Source organism: Canis aureus, chromosome 8, assembly GCF_053574225.1.
Source record: "Canis aureus isolate CA01 chromosome 8, VMU_Caureus_v.1.0, whole genome shotgun sequence".
Taxonomy (NCBI): Eukaryota; Metazoa; Chordata; class Mammalia; order Carnivora; family Canidae; genus Canis; species Canis aureus.
In genome coordinates, this window is record NC_135618.1 from 7,930,627 (window position 1) to 7,951,269 (window position 20,643).

At 35.2% G+C, this 20,643-nt stretch overlaps 1 protein-coding gene across 2 annotated transcripts in view; it reads right to left on the reverse strand.

Annotated features, from left to right (window-relative positions):
* Nucleotides 1-20,643, reverse strand: part of PIGK (phosphatidylinositol glycan anchor biosynthesis class K) — a 107,726-nt gene that overhangs the window by 18,581 nt on the left and 68,502 nt on the right. For both annotated transcript variants that reach the window (XM_077905088.1, XM_077905087.1), the window contains one exon: nt 18,029-18,113. In XM_077905088.1, coding sequence (XP_077761214.1) covers nt 18,029-18,113 — 85 coding nt within the window. The remainder of the gene's footprint in view (nt 1-18,028; nt 18,114-20,643) is intronic.

Genomic DNA, 20,643 nt, shown 5'->3' on the forward strand with positions numbered 1-20,643 from the left:
CCTAAGTAAGAATCTGTATGTTTTTCTCCTGTTTATCTGTCTTATTTCTATTCAATTCTCAGGCCCAGCCACAAAACTTAAGAGTAGAAGAAAGATTTTCCTTCCCTAACTGTATAGTGATTTTCTTTTAGAGTTGTCTGAATCTGTCCTTTACTTGACAATCTTTTGGAGGGATGTCATCTAAGAGATTCAAGAATTGGATGGATTTTTAAAAGTCTAGATCTTCTAACATTGAGGTAATATGATTCTATGAAAGCACTGGGAAATCAGGTATTCTGACATTATTTTATGTTTAAGAAACACTTAAATTCCAACTCTTTGGTTTTAGGCAGAATTTTCATAACTTCTGTGAGTCTCCCAAGAGGATCATCAAAATGCTTTTAAGTGTGAGGATTGGTATCTTCTCTTTTGAAATATACAGTCTAAAGAACAAATCAGGAAGCCTCCTCTGTGCTTAAGTGAAGTCACTCTTCAGAGACAAAAATTAATTTCAGTTAATGTTTTTGCAATACCATTTACTTGTGCCTAAAAAGATTATAAGTTAACTTCTTTTAAAATAAATGATATAAAGTTTGAAAAAGTACTTTAACAAAAGTAGTCACTTTTAGTCATGGTGGTCACTATAAAATTGTTTAACGTATTTGCACAACAAAAATCTTAGAATTGTTTTTCCCATACTCTACTAGTAATGATCTTGCCCATGGAAAGGCCCTGTATATGGTTTAATCAATGACCATACTCTCAAACAGCCCTTTTCTACTTCTATACTAGTTGAAAACAGCAGGCTAAGGTTTATAGTCTATTACAATTACTAATTTATTTTTGGAAGAAACAGCCAACTGAGATGTGCCAAGGAAAGAAAGAAGTAAAATAAGATGTATGAAAACTTTTAAAATCAGTTGTTAACATGTCAGTTAAATCTACTCTGTCACAGACTTTAACAATTTTTAGGTATAGTAAAGAGCTACTTACCAGAATAAAAATCTTAATTAGCACCTAACATATCCGTTTTTAATGATTAGATCTCTAACAATGTTATAGATTTAGTAAACTACCTAAATGTAAACATGCTTATTTCACAAGATTAAGATGTTTGTCTATTGGTACATACTTTTTTCTTAAAGATTTATTTATTTATTTATTCATGAGAGACAGAAAGAGAGAGAGAGAGAGGCAGAGACACAGGCAGAGGGAGAAGCAGGCTCCACGCAGGGAGCCCGATGTGGGACTCGATCCTCGGACCTGGGATCACGCCCTGAGCTAAAGGCAGACACTCAACTGCTAAGCCACCCAGGCATCCCGTATTGGCACATTTTAAACTAGATATCTCTTAATCAAAATTAGGTAGGTAACATGGTATTACTGTTTTTACAAGGTATTAATAATAACCCTGGAGACAGAACTGGCAAATAAAAAAGATACACAAGCAAAATAAAACAATTAAATATCTTGATCAGGTATTGATAAATACATCTGAATGTAGACCAAAGTAAAAACAATCTTTGAAAGAAATCTATGCTTATGGGCAACCTGGGTGGCTCAGCGGTTTAGTGCCTGCCTTTGGCCCAGGGTGTGATCCTGGAGACCCGGGATCGAGTCCCACATCAGGCTCCCTGCATGGAGCCTGCTTCTCTCTCTGCCTGTGTCTCTCTCTGCCTCTCTCTTTCTGTGTATCTCTCATGAATAAATAAAATCTTTAAAAAAAAAAAAAAAAAAAAGAAAGAAATCTATGCTTATCTAAAAGTTATCAGAAATTATAATTGAAATATACTACATGAATTACCCACCAGGTATGACTGGTACAATGAAATGAAAGTTTATCCCGAATGTTAAAAGCCTGCAACTAAAGATATTGATTCCTCTAATATAAAAAATGACTTTTCTGACCAGTATATATCAGTTTTAAAGTTTAAAGAATGATAATCTAAACTCCTATCGGGAAGCACATCAAGGTGATTTCAGGTCAATTTGGATGACAGATTAAATGACTCCTTCTTACACTATTTTGATCTGTTGCTAGTCAGTATCTAACGACCACCAAGTATGTAGCATGAGCTGAAGGGTACTGTATCTCACCACGTCTATATCCAAACAGCCAGTTTCTGGATCTATATGGGAAGAGATCCTCTTGGGTTTCATTTTCTTTTTAGTCCATGTTATTTCTGATTTAGTGGATCTCTGGGTTTAACTGCTGTCAAGTTCATTAGGATAGGCATATAACAATGACAGCAACTGATACAAGCAACGATGTATTTCCCTTACTTTTTTAAAAATTAAAATGTTAACTTATCTATTACACCCTAAATTAAAACCTTTCTATCAGAAGCATAGGATGCACTGGGCATGAGTGATCTGGTTCTACTTGCTTCACTGTATAATAGACTTTTTCTTCCTTGTACAGATCCTCTATCTTAAAATTTGGTACAAATATATAGCTAGGCAACTAGCCAAGAAGCACATTACTTTTCCATTTCCTGGAGCTTAAAAAGGGTACATCTCCTCTCTTCTAGTACTGTTTGCCTCAATCCCCAGAAAGCCAGTATTATTCATTCACCCACAATCCTCCACCAAAGCACACTTTATGCCCCAAATATTATGGTCTACACTTAATCTTTAAGACAAACAGAAAAATCTAAGAGGATATCAGGAGCTATGTGATACATTTTGATATAATGGAATATAGAAAATGAAAATATTCTTTTATTTGGCATATTTACAAAATTACAATGAATTTTAAAAGACAAAAACTCCATCCAGAACCACCAATACTGGGGGTATAGCTCAGGGGTAGAGCATTTGACTGCAGAACCACCATTACAATTATATCATGGCATCTTAATAAGATGAAAATTCATTATAAAATATATTTTAACAACAAAATATTTTAAAAGAAGAATTAAAATTTTGTATTTTCTATGAAGAAACACCAAAAAGTTTTCTGAAAGCCTTTTGTCTTAGTAATGAAGATGATAAAGCTGTACTGCAAAGGGAGTAAAGTTAACTATTACTGAATTCTTAATACTTAAAGCAATACAGAAGGTCAAATGTCTAATATTCATTAGGGATATTCGCTTTCTAAATGTGACAAACTCTAAAATTACTTCAATTTATAAAAGAAATGTGTACTTGTTTTTAATCACTGATTGTTTATTTTAGTCATATTTAGGGAATTCTCAAGTTCTCAAGGTCCAGTCGTAAAAGTTAGAGATCTGGGCTCCGTGGCACTCATTTTTCTTATAGTTTGCAGAAACGATGATATGTTAGGCCTCCCTTAGGGGTGGGGAAGTGATGAAGCATTAGTACAGGCTAACAGTGAATGAATTATATTACAAACATCCTTATAATCAGTTTTATGGAGACCACAAAAGGTGTTTTTAAAACTGTTATAAATGGTTACTAGATGATCAGGACAGGTCACAGAAGGCTATCAAATTCTTAATGTTGATGAACTATCAGAACTAAACATGGACCCTCAGACTGGGTGGCCGCATAGGAGAGACTTTTCTTGATTCAAGAGTCAATGACAGGTAAATTTTAAATTAGTCAAGCTAACCTTTAGCACCTTCTCCTACCACTTCTTGCACCCATATCCTTTTCGATTTCTACCTTGTTTCAAGGTCTCACTGAGGAGACAAGGGGTGGACAACGGGGCTGGAGAAGGAAATCAGGAATAGAACTGTGAAGAAAGTGAGTAATTCTCTTTAGGACAGTTTCTAAATAAGTGGATATTCATGTACTAAATATTGAACTAACTGTTGATATTTATGTCTTCCAAAATATGGTTGCAACTAACTGTGACATACATTACATCTGTTGACACCTCATTCATCACATTTCCTGGGGACAAAGTTCCTTTGCAAGAACTTTGCAATGTTCACAGGAGGTACTACAGCACAGTAGTTAAGGGGATGGGTTTTGAAGTCAGACCTATGTTCAAATTCTGGCTCTATCACTTATACGATGGAAGACCTTACGCAAATTACTTAAAACTATTCTATCCCTCAGTTCACTCATGCATGAAATGGGAGTGATAAATTTTGTAATGGTACTAATTATTTTCTGATGATAATTATGATTAACCATAAAATATGCTGTGTACCTACTTGCAGATGAACAAATATGAAAAGAAGCAGATGAATTTAAGAGACATTTAAGGGACAGAATAAGTAGGAATTAAAAACTAATGTATATGAATACTGTGAGAGGGACAAGAGATAAATGGAGAGAAAGAGAGGATGGGGAGAGGAAGGGAGCAAAGGAGGAGGAGAGACAGAGAAAAAAAAAAAAAAGCCCAAGATTCTGAAGCAACATTACTGGGAATACATGGCATTGAGATACTAAACATAATAGAAGAACCCTTTAGGAAAGGGGTGAATTCTGTTAGACAATGTGTTGAAGATCTTGGTGGAGCTATCATACAAATAATAAAATATTATTCTGCAACTCAAGAAGGAGATGAGGATATGTGGGGGATCACTGGCATATAAAGGCTATGTAAAAGCCAGTAGGGTAGATCAAACAGTAGGGAGCATATGTCCAGTAGGAATTTGTAAAAGGAACAGAATCCTAGAGGTAGGTCTAGGTAGGAAGAGATCTGAAAAGATTTTCGAAAGATGTGATCAGACAATGGAGGAAAACCAGTATACAGTGATGGTTTAGGAGGAAAGAAAAAAGGTTTCAGAGAGATTAATTAACAGAAGCAAATACCACAAAGAAGTGAAAGATTAAGATGATGTGAAAATTAAGGAATTGTAGTAAACTTTGCAAGAATAGTTACAGTGCAGCTGCTGAAGTACAAGCTTGAATAAACTGAAAAAGAAACAGGAATGAAGAAATGTTCTTTTTTTTATTGTGGTGAACTAAACATAACATAAAATTTGCCAATTTATCCATTTTTAGGTGTACACTTCAGTGGCAGTAAGAATATTCACACTGTTGTACAACCATCACCGCCATCCCTCTCCAGAACTTTTCATCTTCTCAAAATGAAACTCTCTACTCATTAAACAAGAACTCCCCCATCCTTCCTCCCTCAGCTCCTGGCAACCACCATTCTATTTTCTTTATCTGAATCTGACTATTCTAGGTACTTCATATAAATGGAATCATACAACATTTGTAGTTTTGTGTCTGGTTTATTCTATTTAGCATAACATTTTCAAAGTTCAAGCACGTGTCAGAATTTACTTCCTTTTTAACATTAAATAATATTCCATTACATGTATATGCCACATTTTATCTGTTTATTCACTGATGGACATTTGGGGGTGTTCCAACCTTTTGGCTATTATGAGTAATGCTGCTTTAAATCTTGGGGTACAGGGATCCCTGGGTGGCGCAGCGGTTTGGCGCCTGCCTTTGGCCCAGGGCGCGATCCTGGAGACCCGGGATCGAATCCCACGTCAGGCTCCCGGTGCATGGAGCCTGCTTCTCTCTCTGCCTGTGTCTCTGCCTCTCTCTCTCTCTCTCTCTCTCTGAGTGTGACTATCATAAATAAATAAATTAAAAAAAAAATAATAAAAATAAATAAATAAATCTTGGGGTACAAACACCTGTTTATTTCCTGCTTTTAATTCTTTTGGTTATGGACTCAGAAGTAGAATTGCTGGTTCATATGGTAATTCCGTTAAAATTTTTTGAGGAACCATCATACTATGTTCCCTGGTGGCTGCACCATTTCACATTTCCACTAGCAGTGCACAGGGGTTCCAATTTCTCCACATCCTAACACTTGTTATTTTCTGTATTTTATTTTATTTCATAACAGCCATCCTAATGGGTATGAAGAGGTAACTAATTGCAGTTCTGATTTGCATTTTCCCTCTGATTAATGATGCTGAGCACCTTTTCATGTGCATATTGGCCATCTGTATACCTTCTTTGGAGGAATGTCTACTGAAGTCCTTTGTTTATTTTTTAATGGGATCAATTGTTTTTCTGCTGTTGAGAGCTAGTTTATTTTTAAAATATCAAAAGAGAGAAAAGAGAAAAAGGTAAAGCTTGAAGGGAAAGCAGAACAGAAGAAGACCGTTTTAAGGACTAAAGACACCTAAGTCAACAGTGGAGAGTATAAAGACAAGAGAGACATAACTGATAGAACAAGGTTCCTGACTGTGTAAGCAAGGTATCTAACACAACTCATACACTTCTTCCTTTGAGATGAACAGAAAAGATAAAGACTCATGAAGACACGAATGAGTCTGAAGGTACAGGAAAGGTACACCGACAGCGTGTTTGCCTAATTACCTCATTTTTCTCCAGACGTAGAAGACTAAGTCATAAGCTGAACATTAAAAGGGATAAAAGTGAAGTAGAGGCATAAAGACTACAGCAAATATTTGTAACATATGGTATGAGAAATTGAACAAGACCTAACTAGGTATATTCAGCAGCATTTTATTCAGATGAAGTGGTCTGCTGTCTTGCTATCACCAAGACACTGTCAAGACATTATTGTTGTCATTGTCATCATTTTCAAATTTCCAAAGGATGATCTGCAAAAGAATGATTAAAAGACTTGCCCAGGGGATCCCTGGGTGGCTCAGCGGTTTGGCGCCTGCCTTTGGCCCAGGGCCCGAGCCTGGAGTCCCGGGATCGAGTCCCACTCAGGCTCCCGGCATGGAGCCTGCTTCTCCCTCCTCCTGTGTCTCTGCCTCTCTCTCTCTCTCTCTCTCTCTCTCATAAATAAATAAATAAATAAATAAATAAACAAACAAACAAATAAATAAATCTTAAAAAAAAAAAAAAAAAGATTTGCCCAAGGAGTGCCTGCGTGGCTCAGATGGTAAGTGTCCAACTCTTGATTTCAGCTCAGATTTCAGCCTGCACTAGGGTCAATGCTGAACATGAAGCCTGCTTAAGATTCTCTCTCTTCCTTTCTCTCTGCCCCTCCCCGCTTACTCGCATATGCGTGCACTCTCTCTCTCTCTCTCTCTTTCAACAAAAGACAGAGACTTGCCAGAAACTGGGCAGTTACTAAATGGTGAAACTTGGATTCAATTCCAGTTCACTCTATTACATTATGTTATTTTCTAAGAAATGCTATAAGAAACGTAACAGTTTTAAACATAAATCTTTCTGTCCTAATCTAATTCCTTCTTCTGGAATAAAATCCTAGAGGTAGAATTACTATTTAGAATTACACACTAACAAACTACTTTTGAGAAGGGCTGTATTAATTTAACAATCCCATCAGCAATTTATGAGCATGCTCATCACCCATCACACTGTCACTAATCGACTATTGTCATTTTAAAAAACTTTTACAAATTCAGTGAAAATGGGTATTTTTTATTATTATTATTTTGGAATACTTAATGACTAGTGAGGCTCACATTTTTCTTTTTTAAAAAAATATTTATTTATTTAAGTAACCTCTACACCCAGTATGGGACTTGAACTCACAATCCTGAGATCAAGAGTTGCATGCTCCTCCAACGGAGTCAACCAGGAGCCCCTCACATTTTTCATTTCTAATACAGAAATGTAATATATCAAAAACTATGATGACAAATTTATAGATGCACCAAATTTTTCAAACTTATATAAAGTTGATGAAATACCAGTATTGAAATATTGATCACTATTTTCAAACAGCTTTACCATTTCATTTCTCCCTTGAAAAGTGACATTCTGGAAGTGACTGTCATAAGTTATAATATGAAAGCAGAGGTTAATTTATATAAATTTAAAATCATATCCCAGTTGATATTAAAAGAACAGCACATGACCTTCAAGTAGTTTAATTTTTATTACTTGCCTTATAATTTGAATGAAAATAAATGAACAGTATATTATTTTCCATTAGGCTTCTGCTTTAAATTTGCAATCATTAGGGAAAGCTCTATAAGATTTGAAAGCAATCTTAGTCAGTCCCTAGGCAGAGAGAGTGATATGGATTCAGCAACCTTTTGATGAGTTTCCAGATATCGATAATTCAATAGGCACATTTCTAAAAAGGTGTCAGATTTTCCACTTGATAGACATTTCAGTCAAACTTTAGTAAAGTTTAGCTTTAATGAGGTAGGTATTATTGGAATAGAGAAACCTTAAAATGCTGAAATAGCTACAGTAAAACAAGATGAAGAAGAGTAATCATAAACAAGGACAGAAGAACGAAAAATGATACAAATCCGTTTCATATAGTGACAGAGCTAGAATTGCAGAGTCTAAGACAGTATCTCAGAATTTAGACAAGTGAGCAGAGATCCTAATTATATTTATCTTTAAATATCATAATTAGAGGATTAAGAGACTAGATTAGACAAATAAAAGGTTCTATGGGCATTATTGCAAATAATTACCTATAGTCGTCCTCAACCTGAAGTCTTGCCCTCTACAAGGGGAGGAGTTCAGAAAAGGTGAGAGCATTGTTTGGTATCAAATGACTGAGAAGCACTAATGGCACCAGGAATGCCAAATATTCTGTGATGCCCAGGCCAGTCTTGCACAGTGAAAGAACTGTTCCACTCAAATGCCAAGAGTACTCCCAAAGAAAACCAATGGATATAATACCAGGACACTATATAAACTGGTTATACTGGAAACATTTTTATCTAGGACTAAAAAGGAATTAAGAAAGCACAGATGAGGGTAGCACCGGTGGCTCAGTGGTTTAGCGCCGCCTTTAGCCCAGGGCGTGATCCTGGAGTCCTGGGATCAAGTCTCATGTCGGGCTCCCTGCATGGAGTCTGCTTCTCCCTCTGCCTGTATCTCTGCCTCCCTCCCTCTCCCTCTCTCTCTCTGTGTCTCTAATAAATAAATAAAATCTTAAAAAAAAAAAAAGCACAGATGAAACATTTGCACAATAACCTTCTATGTTTTAAACCGTGGCCTAATAGGCCACTCTCCAATACCTCTCTGTAGTAAACTTAATCCTTAATGGATACAGAGTTCTATGGTAATTTTTTGAGCAGCTTGTGTGAATGAAAGAGAATAGTAGGGTTAAACTGCATCATCATCATGTACACTGTGCAGAGATGCATTAAAAAATAGAGACCTTGCAATCCACTAATCTTTAATATATATATATATTTTTTTTTTATAGATATTAACCGGTTATATATATATAACTGCTGGGTCACTGGGGCTGCCCAACTAATCTTTAAAAATATTAAAGGATTCTAAGGAGCCTTATAATTGAAATTGGGGGATTCAGAGAAAGGTTGGCACATGAATAAGAACATAGTGGGGGGGCAGCCCCAGTGGCCCAGCGGTTTAGCGCCGCCTTCAGCCTGGGGTGTGATCCTCAAGTCCTGGGATTGAGTCCCACATTGGGCTCCCTGCATGGAGCCTGCTTCTCCCTCTGCCTGTGTCTCTGCCTCTCTCTCTCTGTGTCTGTCATAAATAAATAAAAATCTTAAAAAAAAAAAAAAAAAAAGAACACAGTCGGGGGGTAGTGGATAATACATCTCTATTAAGGCAAAGTATTCACTGACACAAAACATTTGAGTAAATTGAAGTTTTTTAAAGCATACATGGCTTGTACCTTTGTTTACACAGAGCCTTTGCCTTAGTGGAGGGTCTGGAATTAATGAAGAAAATAAAATTGTTTCATGCTATTGAGTCCCAGAATTAGATTTCTCCTGCATCTTAAATTCCAGGAAAGCATCTACTGAAAGGTTTCTAATCAAAATGTTTAAGTCATGCATATATATATGCTTATCAGAAATAGGCTGAGATAGTAAGATAAATTTAATTTCCTACATGGGGACAATAATCATCAGGACCAAAACCAGACAGACTCATTGGAGGTTTACATTCAGTCAGTATTTACTGAATTCACACCATATCTTTGTTGTCTTCACAGCACAATGTATCAGTGTGTAAGAGTACAATACAAGCTCTGGTGCAAACTGACCATGTTCAACTCTTGGCTTTACCACAGACTAGCTGTTTGACCTGACACAAGTGGTCTCTTATTCCTGTGCTAATACTTTGTTATAGTTTTGTGTGTATGCTCATGAGGGATATTGATCCCTGGTTTTCTTCTCTTATGATGTCTTTGATATCAGGGTATACTGGTCTCACAAAATGAGTTGGGAAGCATTCTCTCCTCTTCACTTGTCTGAGATGGTGTATTATTTTTTACTTAAATGTTTCATAGAATTCACCATTAATGCCATCACTGTCTAGACTTTTCTTTGTGGTAAGATTTTAATTTATAAACTTATTGCTTGACTTGAAAAAGGTCTATTTAGCTTTTCTGTTTCTTTTTTTTTTTAATTTATTTATTCATGAGAGACACAGAGACAGAGAGAGAGGCAGAGACACAGGCAGAGGGAGAAGCAGGCTCCATGCAGGCAGCCCGATGTGGGACTCCATCCCCGGTCTCCAGGATCACACCCTGAGCCGAAGGTGGCGCCAAACCGCTAAGCCACCGGGGCTGCCCAGCTTTTCTGTTTCAAGTCATTTTTAAATTTTTTTTTTTTTATTTATTTATGATAGTCACAGAGAGAGAGAGAGAGAGGCAGAGACACATTTTTTAATATTTGTATTTTTCTAGGAATTTGTCCATTTCACCTAAGTCATCTAATTTGTTGGGACAAGGGTCTTCATAAAATTTACTTATAATCCTTTTGATTTCTAAAGGGATTGTAGTGATCCTCCCTCTTTAATTCTTGATTTTGGAACTTCTATTTTCTTACTCAGGCTAGCTAAATGTACTATGAATTTTATCTTTTCAAAGAAATAACATAAGGCTTCATTGACTTGTCTTTATTGTTTTTTAAGTTTTATTTTTAGTAAATTTTGTATTTAGTAAAGTATTGCCTGAATATTGTTCTAGAAGCTAACTAGAGCTTCATAACAAAAACTAATAGTTCTATTACTACTTCATCGCCAATTCTCCTGCCTCAGTTAACCATCTCAGAGTTATCTGTTTCTTCTGATATTTACCTCCAACTTTTCTAGATAATACGCTTATACCATTATTTGACTTGTTTTGCAATCTTAGACACTGTAACTACTAATTTCCTATGCCGAGTAAGTTTGTTTCTTGATATCATCATGCTCCCTATTCATCCCCTCTCCTTACCAGTTCTCCTCTTCCTATCTTCCACATATATTTACATTAAAATTTCTGGTAAAACAGTCAATTGTTTCATTTTATAACTATGTAACTATTGTTTGAGTTGAGCCACAAAATACACTCTGATTCTCTTTTTTTACACGACTTTTTTTCCTGAAGTTAATATTTACTTCAACTCCCTGTTGGCTTAATTTTCTGTGTAGCTATTACTAAATCTACTCTTAAGATAATACTAAACCTTCTCTTAGTATGGCTAAACACATCAGATAATTTGTCATCACTCTACTGGTCCCACAGACAATCATCTCGGAGCACTCCATCATCCTGTTTCAGTTCATACTCTCCCCTTCCCCAGCTTCCCCCCAACCCCCGCAAGTTTTACTTACATATGATTGAAGAGTCTGTATTTAAAGACTACAGTTTCTGTTCTATATGGCTGTCACCTGAAACTTCCTTCACCATCAATCTGGGAGTTTCACTAGCATCTCCATTGATGAGTCAGTCTCTTGTATCCTAGATGGTATGTTTTCAGGTTTTTTGGTTTATTCATTCATTCATTCATTCATTCAATAAGTCACTCAGTAACTTCTTGAGAAGGGATGAAAAAAATATTTTTCTAACTCTGAATACCTCTTCTACATATTTGAAGTATAATTTAGCAGTGAATAGAATCTTAAGTTGGAAATATTTTCTCACATAATTCAAAGACATTACTCCACTGCTTTCTCACTTCAGTGTTACTATCAAGAAGTGTAATCATGCTCTGATTCTTGTTCTTTTGATGGTAGCCTTTCCCCCCCTCCCATTCTGGAAATTTTTAGAGTCTCCTTTTTACTTTTTACTGTTTTAAAATTTCAAAATGATGTTCCTTGATATGAGGTCTATTTGTTTCATAGTACTCATCAGTTAGTAAGCCACTGAGTTCTGGAAAAGTTTTCTTATATTATTTCTTTAATATATCCTCCTCTCCATTTTTTCTGTCCTCTTTTTTTAGTACTTGGATTACTCAGATGTGGGACTTCACTAGTTATTGTAAAGTTGTAAAGGGTGTTAAATTTTACCCTGCTTCCAGAGCAACAGGTAGGCCTGGAGCAATTAAATGGCAGAAGACATAGAACTCCTGGGTCAGAGACAAGGAACTTTATTAGTCATGGCAGCATGAAATTCTTCATGTTTGTGCCAGTTCTCCTTGCATCCCAAGTCCCACAGGGACAATGCAGTGGCAGGCCTATGCAGATGCTGTGTAATTAGTAAGTTTATGCAACAAATCAGGAAATCCTCAGATGAGGAAATCTTAAATTTTTTGTATAAGAAGCTGCAACAGGGACCCCTGGGTGGCTCAGTGATTGAGTGTCTGCCTTTGGCTCAGGACGTGATCCCGGGGTCCTGGGATCGAGTCCCACATTGGGCTCCCTCTACCTATGTCTCTGCCTCTCTGTGTGTCTCTCATGAATAAATAAATAAAATCTTAAGAAAAAAAAAAAGAAGCTGCAACAAATCTGTTCCATCTTTACCTTTATCTTTATCATACTGCAGAGCAAACAAATCTGCCCTTTGTTCCTAAAGGAGTCACTATCTCTGTTTCCCAAGTCTGTTCACTATACAAACATTGACAACATAATCCAGAACAAAAGCCTATCAGTGTCTCTGCTCACAAGATGTAAAGAAATATGAGAAACTTATACAGAACTATCAACAGTTGTTTCTCCAATTTTCTTACCCTTCCTCCAATTTTCCTTATTGTCTTGTGGTCCTACCTTTCGAGAGAGTTCTTCAATTTTGCCCTCAAAACTTTCAACTGAAATTATTTTTACTCTCATACTTTTAATTTCCAAGAGCTCTTCCTTGTTTTTGGAATATTCCTTTTCTATATAGTATCCTATTTCATAAATAAAACATCTTCTCATTTCCTTCTAAGGTGCTGGTAGTGTTATTAAATTTTCTTCTGTTCAGGACGCCTGGGTGGCTCAGTGGTTGGGCGCCTGCCTTCAGTTCAGGTGTGATCCCAGGATGCAGGATCGAGTCCCGCATCAGACTCCCTGTGAGGAGCCTGTTCCTCCCTCTGCCTATGTCTCTACCTCTCTCTCTCTCAGTCTGTGTCTATCATGAATAAATAAATAAATCTGTAAAAAAAATTTTCTTCTTCTGTTCAAAATAAGGAAATTCTTCAACAGTCTGGTAATTCTTAGTTGTATATTCAGAGTTAAAAAATAAAACAGCAATCACGCATTAGCAGCACCTATCAACCACAGAGACTACCAGGGGGATAAACCAGCACGACTTGAGTATGAAGAACTTAGGGTCCCATGAAGTTAAAATGTACATTATTTTTCTATTAGGCTAGTATATTCAGGAAGGAATTCTCCAACCTTCAATCTGATGGCATATGAAATTTTAATGGCAATGAGTTCTCAGTGTTCTGAGAACTAAATTGGAAGAGGACACTGGGAGTTCCTCTTTGCACACAACCTGGTGCCTGCCTTTCCAGGGTTCTACAGGACAAACTGGCTTGCTCTTACAGGTCTTCCCCATGATGGAAGTTAGGGCTCAGCTTTTCCACTCTGCTAAGTTGGTCACCATTTGTTCAACTACATTTCTTCTTTCAATTTTTACTGCCTCTTGTCTGTTATTCTCTCCTCTCACATTTTGTCTTTTGGAGTTTATATATTTTTATGTCTTTACTATCACTTTAGTAGAGTTTTTCAGGAAGAAGAATAAACCATGTGTATTCAACTGACCATGTGATGATTTAAACATAAGTAATAAACATATTTACAAATTTTGGTACAAATTACCATATTGTCCTTGATCTGTGCTAATGTACACTCCTCTACAGTAGTGTGTATGCTTTGTCATTACTGAGTATTACTACTCTTCACATCTTTGCTGACCTAAGGGATTTTTTTAAAAGTGGTACTTTATGGTTGAAATGAACAATTCTTAGAGTATTGATGAATATTAAATATTAACATGTTTTCATCAGTTTACTAGCTATTTTGAAGTTGAAATAAACTTCTGAAGCATGTCTGTATAAGCTCTTTGCTTCTTTTGTATCAGAGGGTTAGATTTTTTCATTACTTTATTAAAGTGATATTTAAAGATGTTAATTCTGTGAGGAAAAATTTTTCCACCTTGATATTTGTCTTTTCATTGTGATAGTCTTAACTTTTACATTTTACTAAGTCAAATATGTCCATTTTCCTTCAGTTTTCCATGCTTAGAAAGTCCTTACTTACAAATATTTACCAACATACTTTCTCATTATTTTGATGTTTTCAATTTTTTTGTATTGATAAATAATCCAATTAGAATTTACTTTTTCCATGTGTAATAAAGCAAGAATCTAGTCCTCCCAAAAAATAATCAATTGTCCTAGCATCATTTATTAAATAGTTCTTTATTTTGCCACTGGTCTGTGATATGACCTTTATCATTTGTATAATCCATATACATTCTGAGGTTTCTAGGGTAACAAGATGATCTGTGTATTCTGTACATGAGACTTACCTACATTTTTCTATTAGTGTCATTTTGTATATCTAAATGTACAGGCTTAGATATTTTATTTTATTATTTCTTTCTGTATATTTAGTGCAAGGGGAGGGGTAAAGGGAGAGGGCATAGGGCTCTATCTCATGACCCTGGGATCACAACCTGAGCCAAAGGCAGATGCTTAACTGACTGAGCCATCCAGGTGCCCCAAATAAATCAACTTAATTTTTTCCCCAAATAATCACCTTTAAAGAGAAATTACCAATATAAGTATACAAAGTTAACCAAACTACTTTCTTTGTATGTGTTTTTCTATTTCTTCATAATATTTTAAGTCCTAAAAAACTTCATAAATCCTTAAAAAGATAGTTGTAGTTTCCTATATAGTAATGTTCCTTATATCAGTAATTCCAATTTACACTTTCCTATGATTTGTACTTTTTAAATTTTGTTGTAGGACACTAGATTGCCTAAATTGTTAATATAATGAATGCTACAATTTGCATATGTACTCAAAAATGTTTAATTAATACTACCATTGTTGGCTATGAAAGGAATGTGAAAATCATGAATAGTTGTCAACAATCTCTGGATGATCTTTGGAGATCCTTTAACTCTCTTAGCTGTTTAGCATGTTAAAGATCCTTAAGGTCAACAATCAATAATCATCATACTTGTCCAGTATCCACTATGTAACAGATACTGCATTTAAATGTACTTTTCCAGGGATCCCTGGGTGGTTCAGTGGTTGAGTATCTATCTGCCTTCCGCTCGGGTAGTGATCCCACAGTCCTGGGATCAAATCCCATATCGGGCACCCTGCATGGGTCTGCTTCTCTCCTTTGCATCTGTCTCTGCCCCTATCTCTTTGTCTCTCATGAATAAATAAATCAAATCTTAAAATAAATAAATAAATGCACTTTCCAATGAAAATACTAACAAAATTCACCAACATTTGGGAAGAGTTTATATAATTCTAGCTTACAGGACTCAAACAGAAGGAAATATAGGGGAAAGAGTAAGAAAGGAAAGTGAGAAAGACAGCAAGAGGGATAAAAAAAAGATAGATAAGGAATGACAACAAATAAAGAGCTGGTCTTTGCCACTGTCAACCCTGATTTCTTTCTCTAACATTGCTAGTGCTCTAGCCATGTGCAGAGGTTGTATATTAAGTATTACAGGTGTGCTGTGGACACTAACCATCTCAGTGATTACTAGAAAAGACTGATGCTGATCCCAAACAACACAATATAACAGTATATCTCAATAGGTACACTTTGAATCTCCCAGTGAAGCCATATCAACCAACCCTGTTACCTAAACTGTGATTCCATCATCCCAAGAAGGAGTAGAAGAGGGAAAAAATCTAGAGTGTAAGTGCCTAGATTAAACTTTCTATCATTAGTCAAGAGTAAAGGAAAGAGGTTGGTTGATGAGAAAATCAATCCAATTTTAAGAAAATATAGAAAAAATATATTTGTTCTACTGAATTACGGCTTCTAAAAAGTTATATATACTGTATCAACTATTTTCTATGGGAAAATGGTTATTTTAGTATAGTATAGAAACAGTAACAGGTGGAGGTTACATATATATGACAATTATGCTATAATTTGGATATTACAGATTAAAAAGCTTTTGAGACATTGGCTGAGCCTAATTATCACATGTATTACTATTTTCTTAGAGGAAAAAACTGTTTTCAAGTAATTCACTTATAAGTGAACTTCTAGCAACATAACTCCTATATTTCTTAACAACCACTTGGACAGGTAATAGTAACAGTCCCAAAGTTGTAGGACTGTCAGTAAAAGGAAATAACAAGAAGAATAAATAAGCCTGGTTTAAAAATGCCCTTTCCTGATTACCTCTTGAGAACAGAATTAATTTTATTCAAGAAAAATAAAAGAAAATACATCTGCACCCTGCAAATTTCTTAAAAATTGGGATTTTGTAACTTCAGGTACTATACAATTTTCGTTATAATGTTATAATTCAGTGTTAAAATCAATACAGCTTCTTATGCTGCCAAAGATATCAAAATAAACTTTTTCCCGGGTCAAAAGTTTTCATCTGTGAATTCATACAGTGTATAATAGTGAAATGCGGCTGTTCCGTAAAGTGTAGTTTACTGGTTCCTTCATGCTACAAAAATATGACTGACATTTCGTCTGGTCAACCATCCTAAAGGTTAATTCTTGTTTCCTGTTTCAGATTTTATTCCAGGTGAACTGCTCCGGGCAGATTCTATTTACCTATTCTGAACAAACCACAAACTGTTTCGTTGCTCACTCTTACTGTTAAGAACATATTGACTTGCTGCCAGCTCTGCTATTTAATTCATTTATGCTGAGAGCCAGGCATGAAGACAGAATTTTAAATGTGACATTTGCAGGCTGTTAGGTCATTTAAGCTCTGACAACACCAGGGAATTCCTGACATACAGACCGGACCTGATTACCAAACACAGATAGGCTTCCCAAAACAGCAAATTTCTGGTTGAATGAATGAATGAATGAATGAATGAAATATATATACATATATATATATATATAATATACATATATATGTAATTTCTCATAGGATTTCATATTAGATTTTAATGTCAATGAAAAGATCTAGATAGCCAACATTTTAAATTTAAAAAGCCTGTTTCTTTTAATAAGCTCTCAAACCAGAACTTCTTCTAACCAAATTAGCGAAACGAAAATTCTTTTGGTTGACAAAGACGTAAGGAAAGACTCATAATAATAATTAACAGTCACTAAGATTCTGACGTATTTTGATATTTAAGGGCTTTTTATATTTTCTATAATCTACAGATTTTGAAAAAATCTAGTAGTTCTGAAGGCCATGACTCTTTTATCAGCAGACCATTTAAAATTCTCAGATTCTGGCCAGGGCAGAGCCAGACTTTTTATTCTTCAAAATCACACTATAAAATCTTAGTTGAAATACCTACCACACTGTCTTCCTGTCTTCTCTAATACTACAGTTATGCAGAAGGGATGATAGAATCATTATAATTGGAAATGGAAAAAACAAAAAACCCTGCCCACATGACATTTAGAATTACACTTTATAAGGGTTGATAATGGAGTAGGATGAAGGAAGTAAGGAAAGATTGTTTTCTTATTTTAGCTACTCAAAAAAATTATACCAAATGACAATTTCTCAGCTCTTTTCCTTGTCACTAACAAGTGCTACAGCGGTTCAAATCAAAGTTTTCTGAAATTAAGTCTTGTTGTTAAGTAATGAACAAAAGATAATTCTGATTTTATCCTGTATTTTATGTAAGTAAGAATTCCACTATACACAGCAAGTAGCCTTTTAATATTGTGCTTTGAATGAGACTTCCAGCAGTAATAGGTGGAGTCTAAATATGGATAGATGGCTTGGAATGCCTTTCAGCTATACCACATTGATTTTGAAAAACCTTACAAAGGCAATTACTTCCCAAAGATTAAATATCTTGTTTCTTTCAAAAGAATAAAATGGAAAGCAAACCTGGTGTATTATCTGAGCTACAGGAAGTTGTTCAGCATATTTCAGAGGTTCCATTAGTTCCTCATCCATCCGGTCTTTCTTATAGCTGAAAAAAAAAGGAATTAAAAAACACACAGCTAAAGTAAATGCTATTTTAAAATATGGCCAATATTTAAATATGCCAAACATTAAAACTATTAAAAATCTATATTTAATGTTTCTGAAATAATCAGTATTTAGTAAAATCTATGGAAAACGACCTAGTGATCATTTTAAATGACACAGCTATAAGTACATTCAGAATGCATTTAATTACGATGTAACAAGATTGGCTAATATCATCTGATATTCTCAGATTCTTTCACTCTGAGACTTAAAAATATTTAAGAATTCCCTGTTTATAGGGTGTACTTTTCAACATAGTATTTAAAGGTCTTCAAAACCTGGCTCCAACCACATTCAACCTCCATCTCTAGCAACTTCTTCTCTGGGTACCAGTCTACTGTTTCAGCCACATCCAACTACTGGCCACCTGCCAGTGTGCCTTGCAGCTCTGTGCCTCTCTGATGCTCCCCATTCTGTTTCCTGTTTGGACCAACCACCAATCTTCTTTATTCACTCTTCTTTCAAATATAATTATTTAGACCTGTCTAGATATATTTTTCACCTCCCTCAAGACAAAAACCATGTCTTATTCTTTCTTGTATATGCAATGTTTACTATATAATACTCAATAAATGTTTGCTAAATGAATATATGAATAAAATGAAGACAACAGTAACTGAGAGACTATTTTATATAAAAAATATTTTAATATCTACATTAACGAGATGCAGAGTTGACATAATACAGACTTAATAGAGTTTAAAATAGACAAAAGAATAAAATCTCCCCAAATGAGAATTAGAAAAAATGTTTTAAAAAAATTATTGACCCTATTTGAAATAAGAAATCATTATATTTCAAAACAGTAAGACCTAAACATATTTAAGCCTCCTTTACCCATTTTTTCTGTAAACTACACAGCAACCTACCAACAAAAATTAGATTTTAAAAATTGAAACCTTGATTTGTCTTGAAAAATAAACAAACCAGACTGGTCTGAGTCTTTAGGGCTGCGGTTAAGGAATTTGATGAGAAATGTGGAATCTCTCTCGAGAAAAAGGCAGATAAACAAGGACACAATTAGTTAAGAGCTTAAACAGCCTCTTAACTAGGTAAAAGCTTGTGTAGGTCTTGCAGAATTAGTATAAAATTAATTAATTTGGGGGAATTTTGAAGATTCACTCATGATGAAAAAAAATCGACTCAAAACATTGCTTTATAGGGCCAGAAAGCAGAATTATGGTTGTCAAGGACAAATGTGGGGAGAACAGATGGTTTTTTAAAGTAGGCTCTAGGGATCCCTGGGTGGCGCAGCGGTTTGGCGCCTGCCTTTGGCCCAGGGCGCGATCCTGGAGACCCGGGATCGAATCCCACATCGGGCTCCCGGTGCATGGAGCCTGCTTCTCCCTCTGCCTGTGTCTCTGCCTATCTCTCTCTCTCTGTGACTATCATGAATAAATAAATAAAAAATCTTTAAAAAAAAAAAAAAAGTAGGCTCTATACCCAGTGTGAAGCGTGAAGCGGAGCTCCATCTCACAACCCTGAGATCAAGACCTGAACTGAAACAAAGAGTTGGATGGATGCTTAACCAACTAAGCCACCCAGGCAGGCACCCCTTGAGTGACTTTTTAAAAGTATCAAATAGTTAGTATGAAAATTCCAGACACATCTCTATAGTTTCTTTTTGTTGTTGTTTTATTTTTTTCTGAAACACTTGAAAAGTAAGTTGCAGATATCACAACAGTTCACATCTTAACAGTTTAGCATGTATCAACCAAGGGTAGGTATGAAAATTTTAATAACTGCAGGACATTTTTTAAAAGTCACTCAAAGTACAATTCACAAGTAATCTTTGTATGACTTATCACTATGGACTTAGAAGTTTTTACTTATTCAGTGTTTTCACAATCAATTACAATTAGTTCTCATTTTGAATTTCTTAAAAATGTCTGTCATTCTTACTTTATATGTTGCTAGAAGTATCAAAGCTGACTTCCTTTCCATTTAATTATTTTCATTTTTAATATATTTTAAATTTTATACTTATTTTTATGTTTTGGCTTGGAGGCTTGGGTGGTCTCTTTATCCTTTTAACTTCTAATACTCAGATATAGATAGGTAAGTTAGTTGTTCTAGATTAATTCTCCCAGGCATACAGGACTCCTTTCAATATGGAGATGAAGATCTCCTTTTATTTCAGAAAAGTTTTATAATTTTAAACGTTATATCTGTTCATTTTCCATTTGTTTTTCTAGTTTGAGTTCTTGAACTAAATATATTGGATTTTCTCCATCACTCTTTCTCTGATCCTTTCAGCTCTCTTATTTCAGTTTCATTTTCTTGACTTTTTCATTTCTATTCTTTATGTGTCTTATTGAACTTTTGGTAATATCTATCTTCCCTTGGGTACCTTGTAATTTAGTTTTCATTTCTGAAATGATTTTTGTCTTTTTCTGTCAATTTCCTTCCAGACTTCAATCAGCTCCTGTTTCATACATCTTTTTGTTTGTCCATTTCAATTGTTGAGTTTT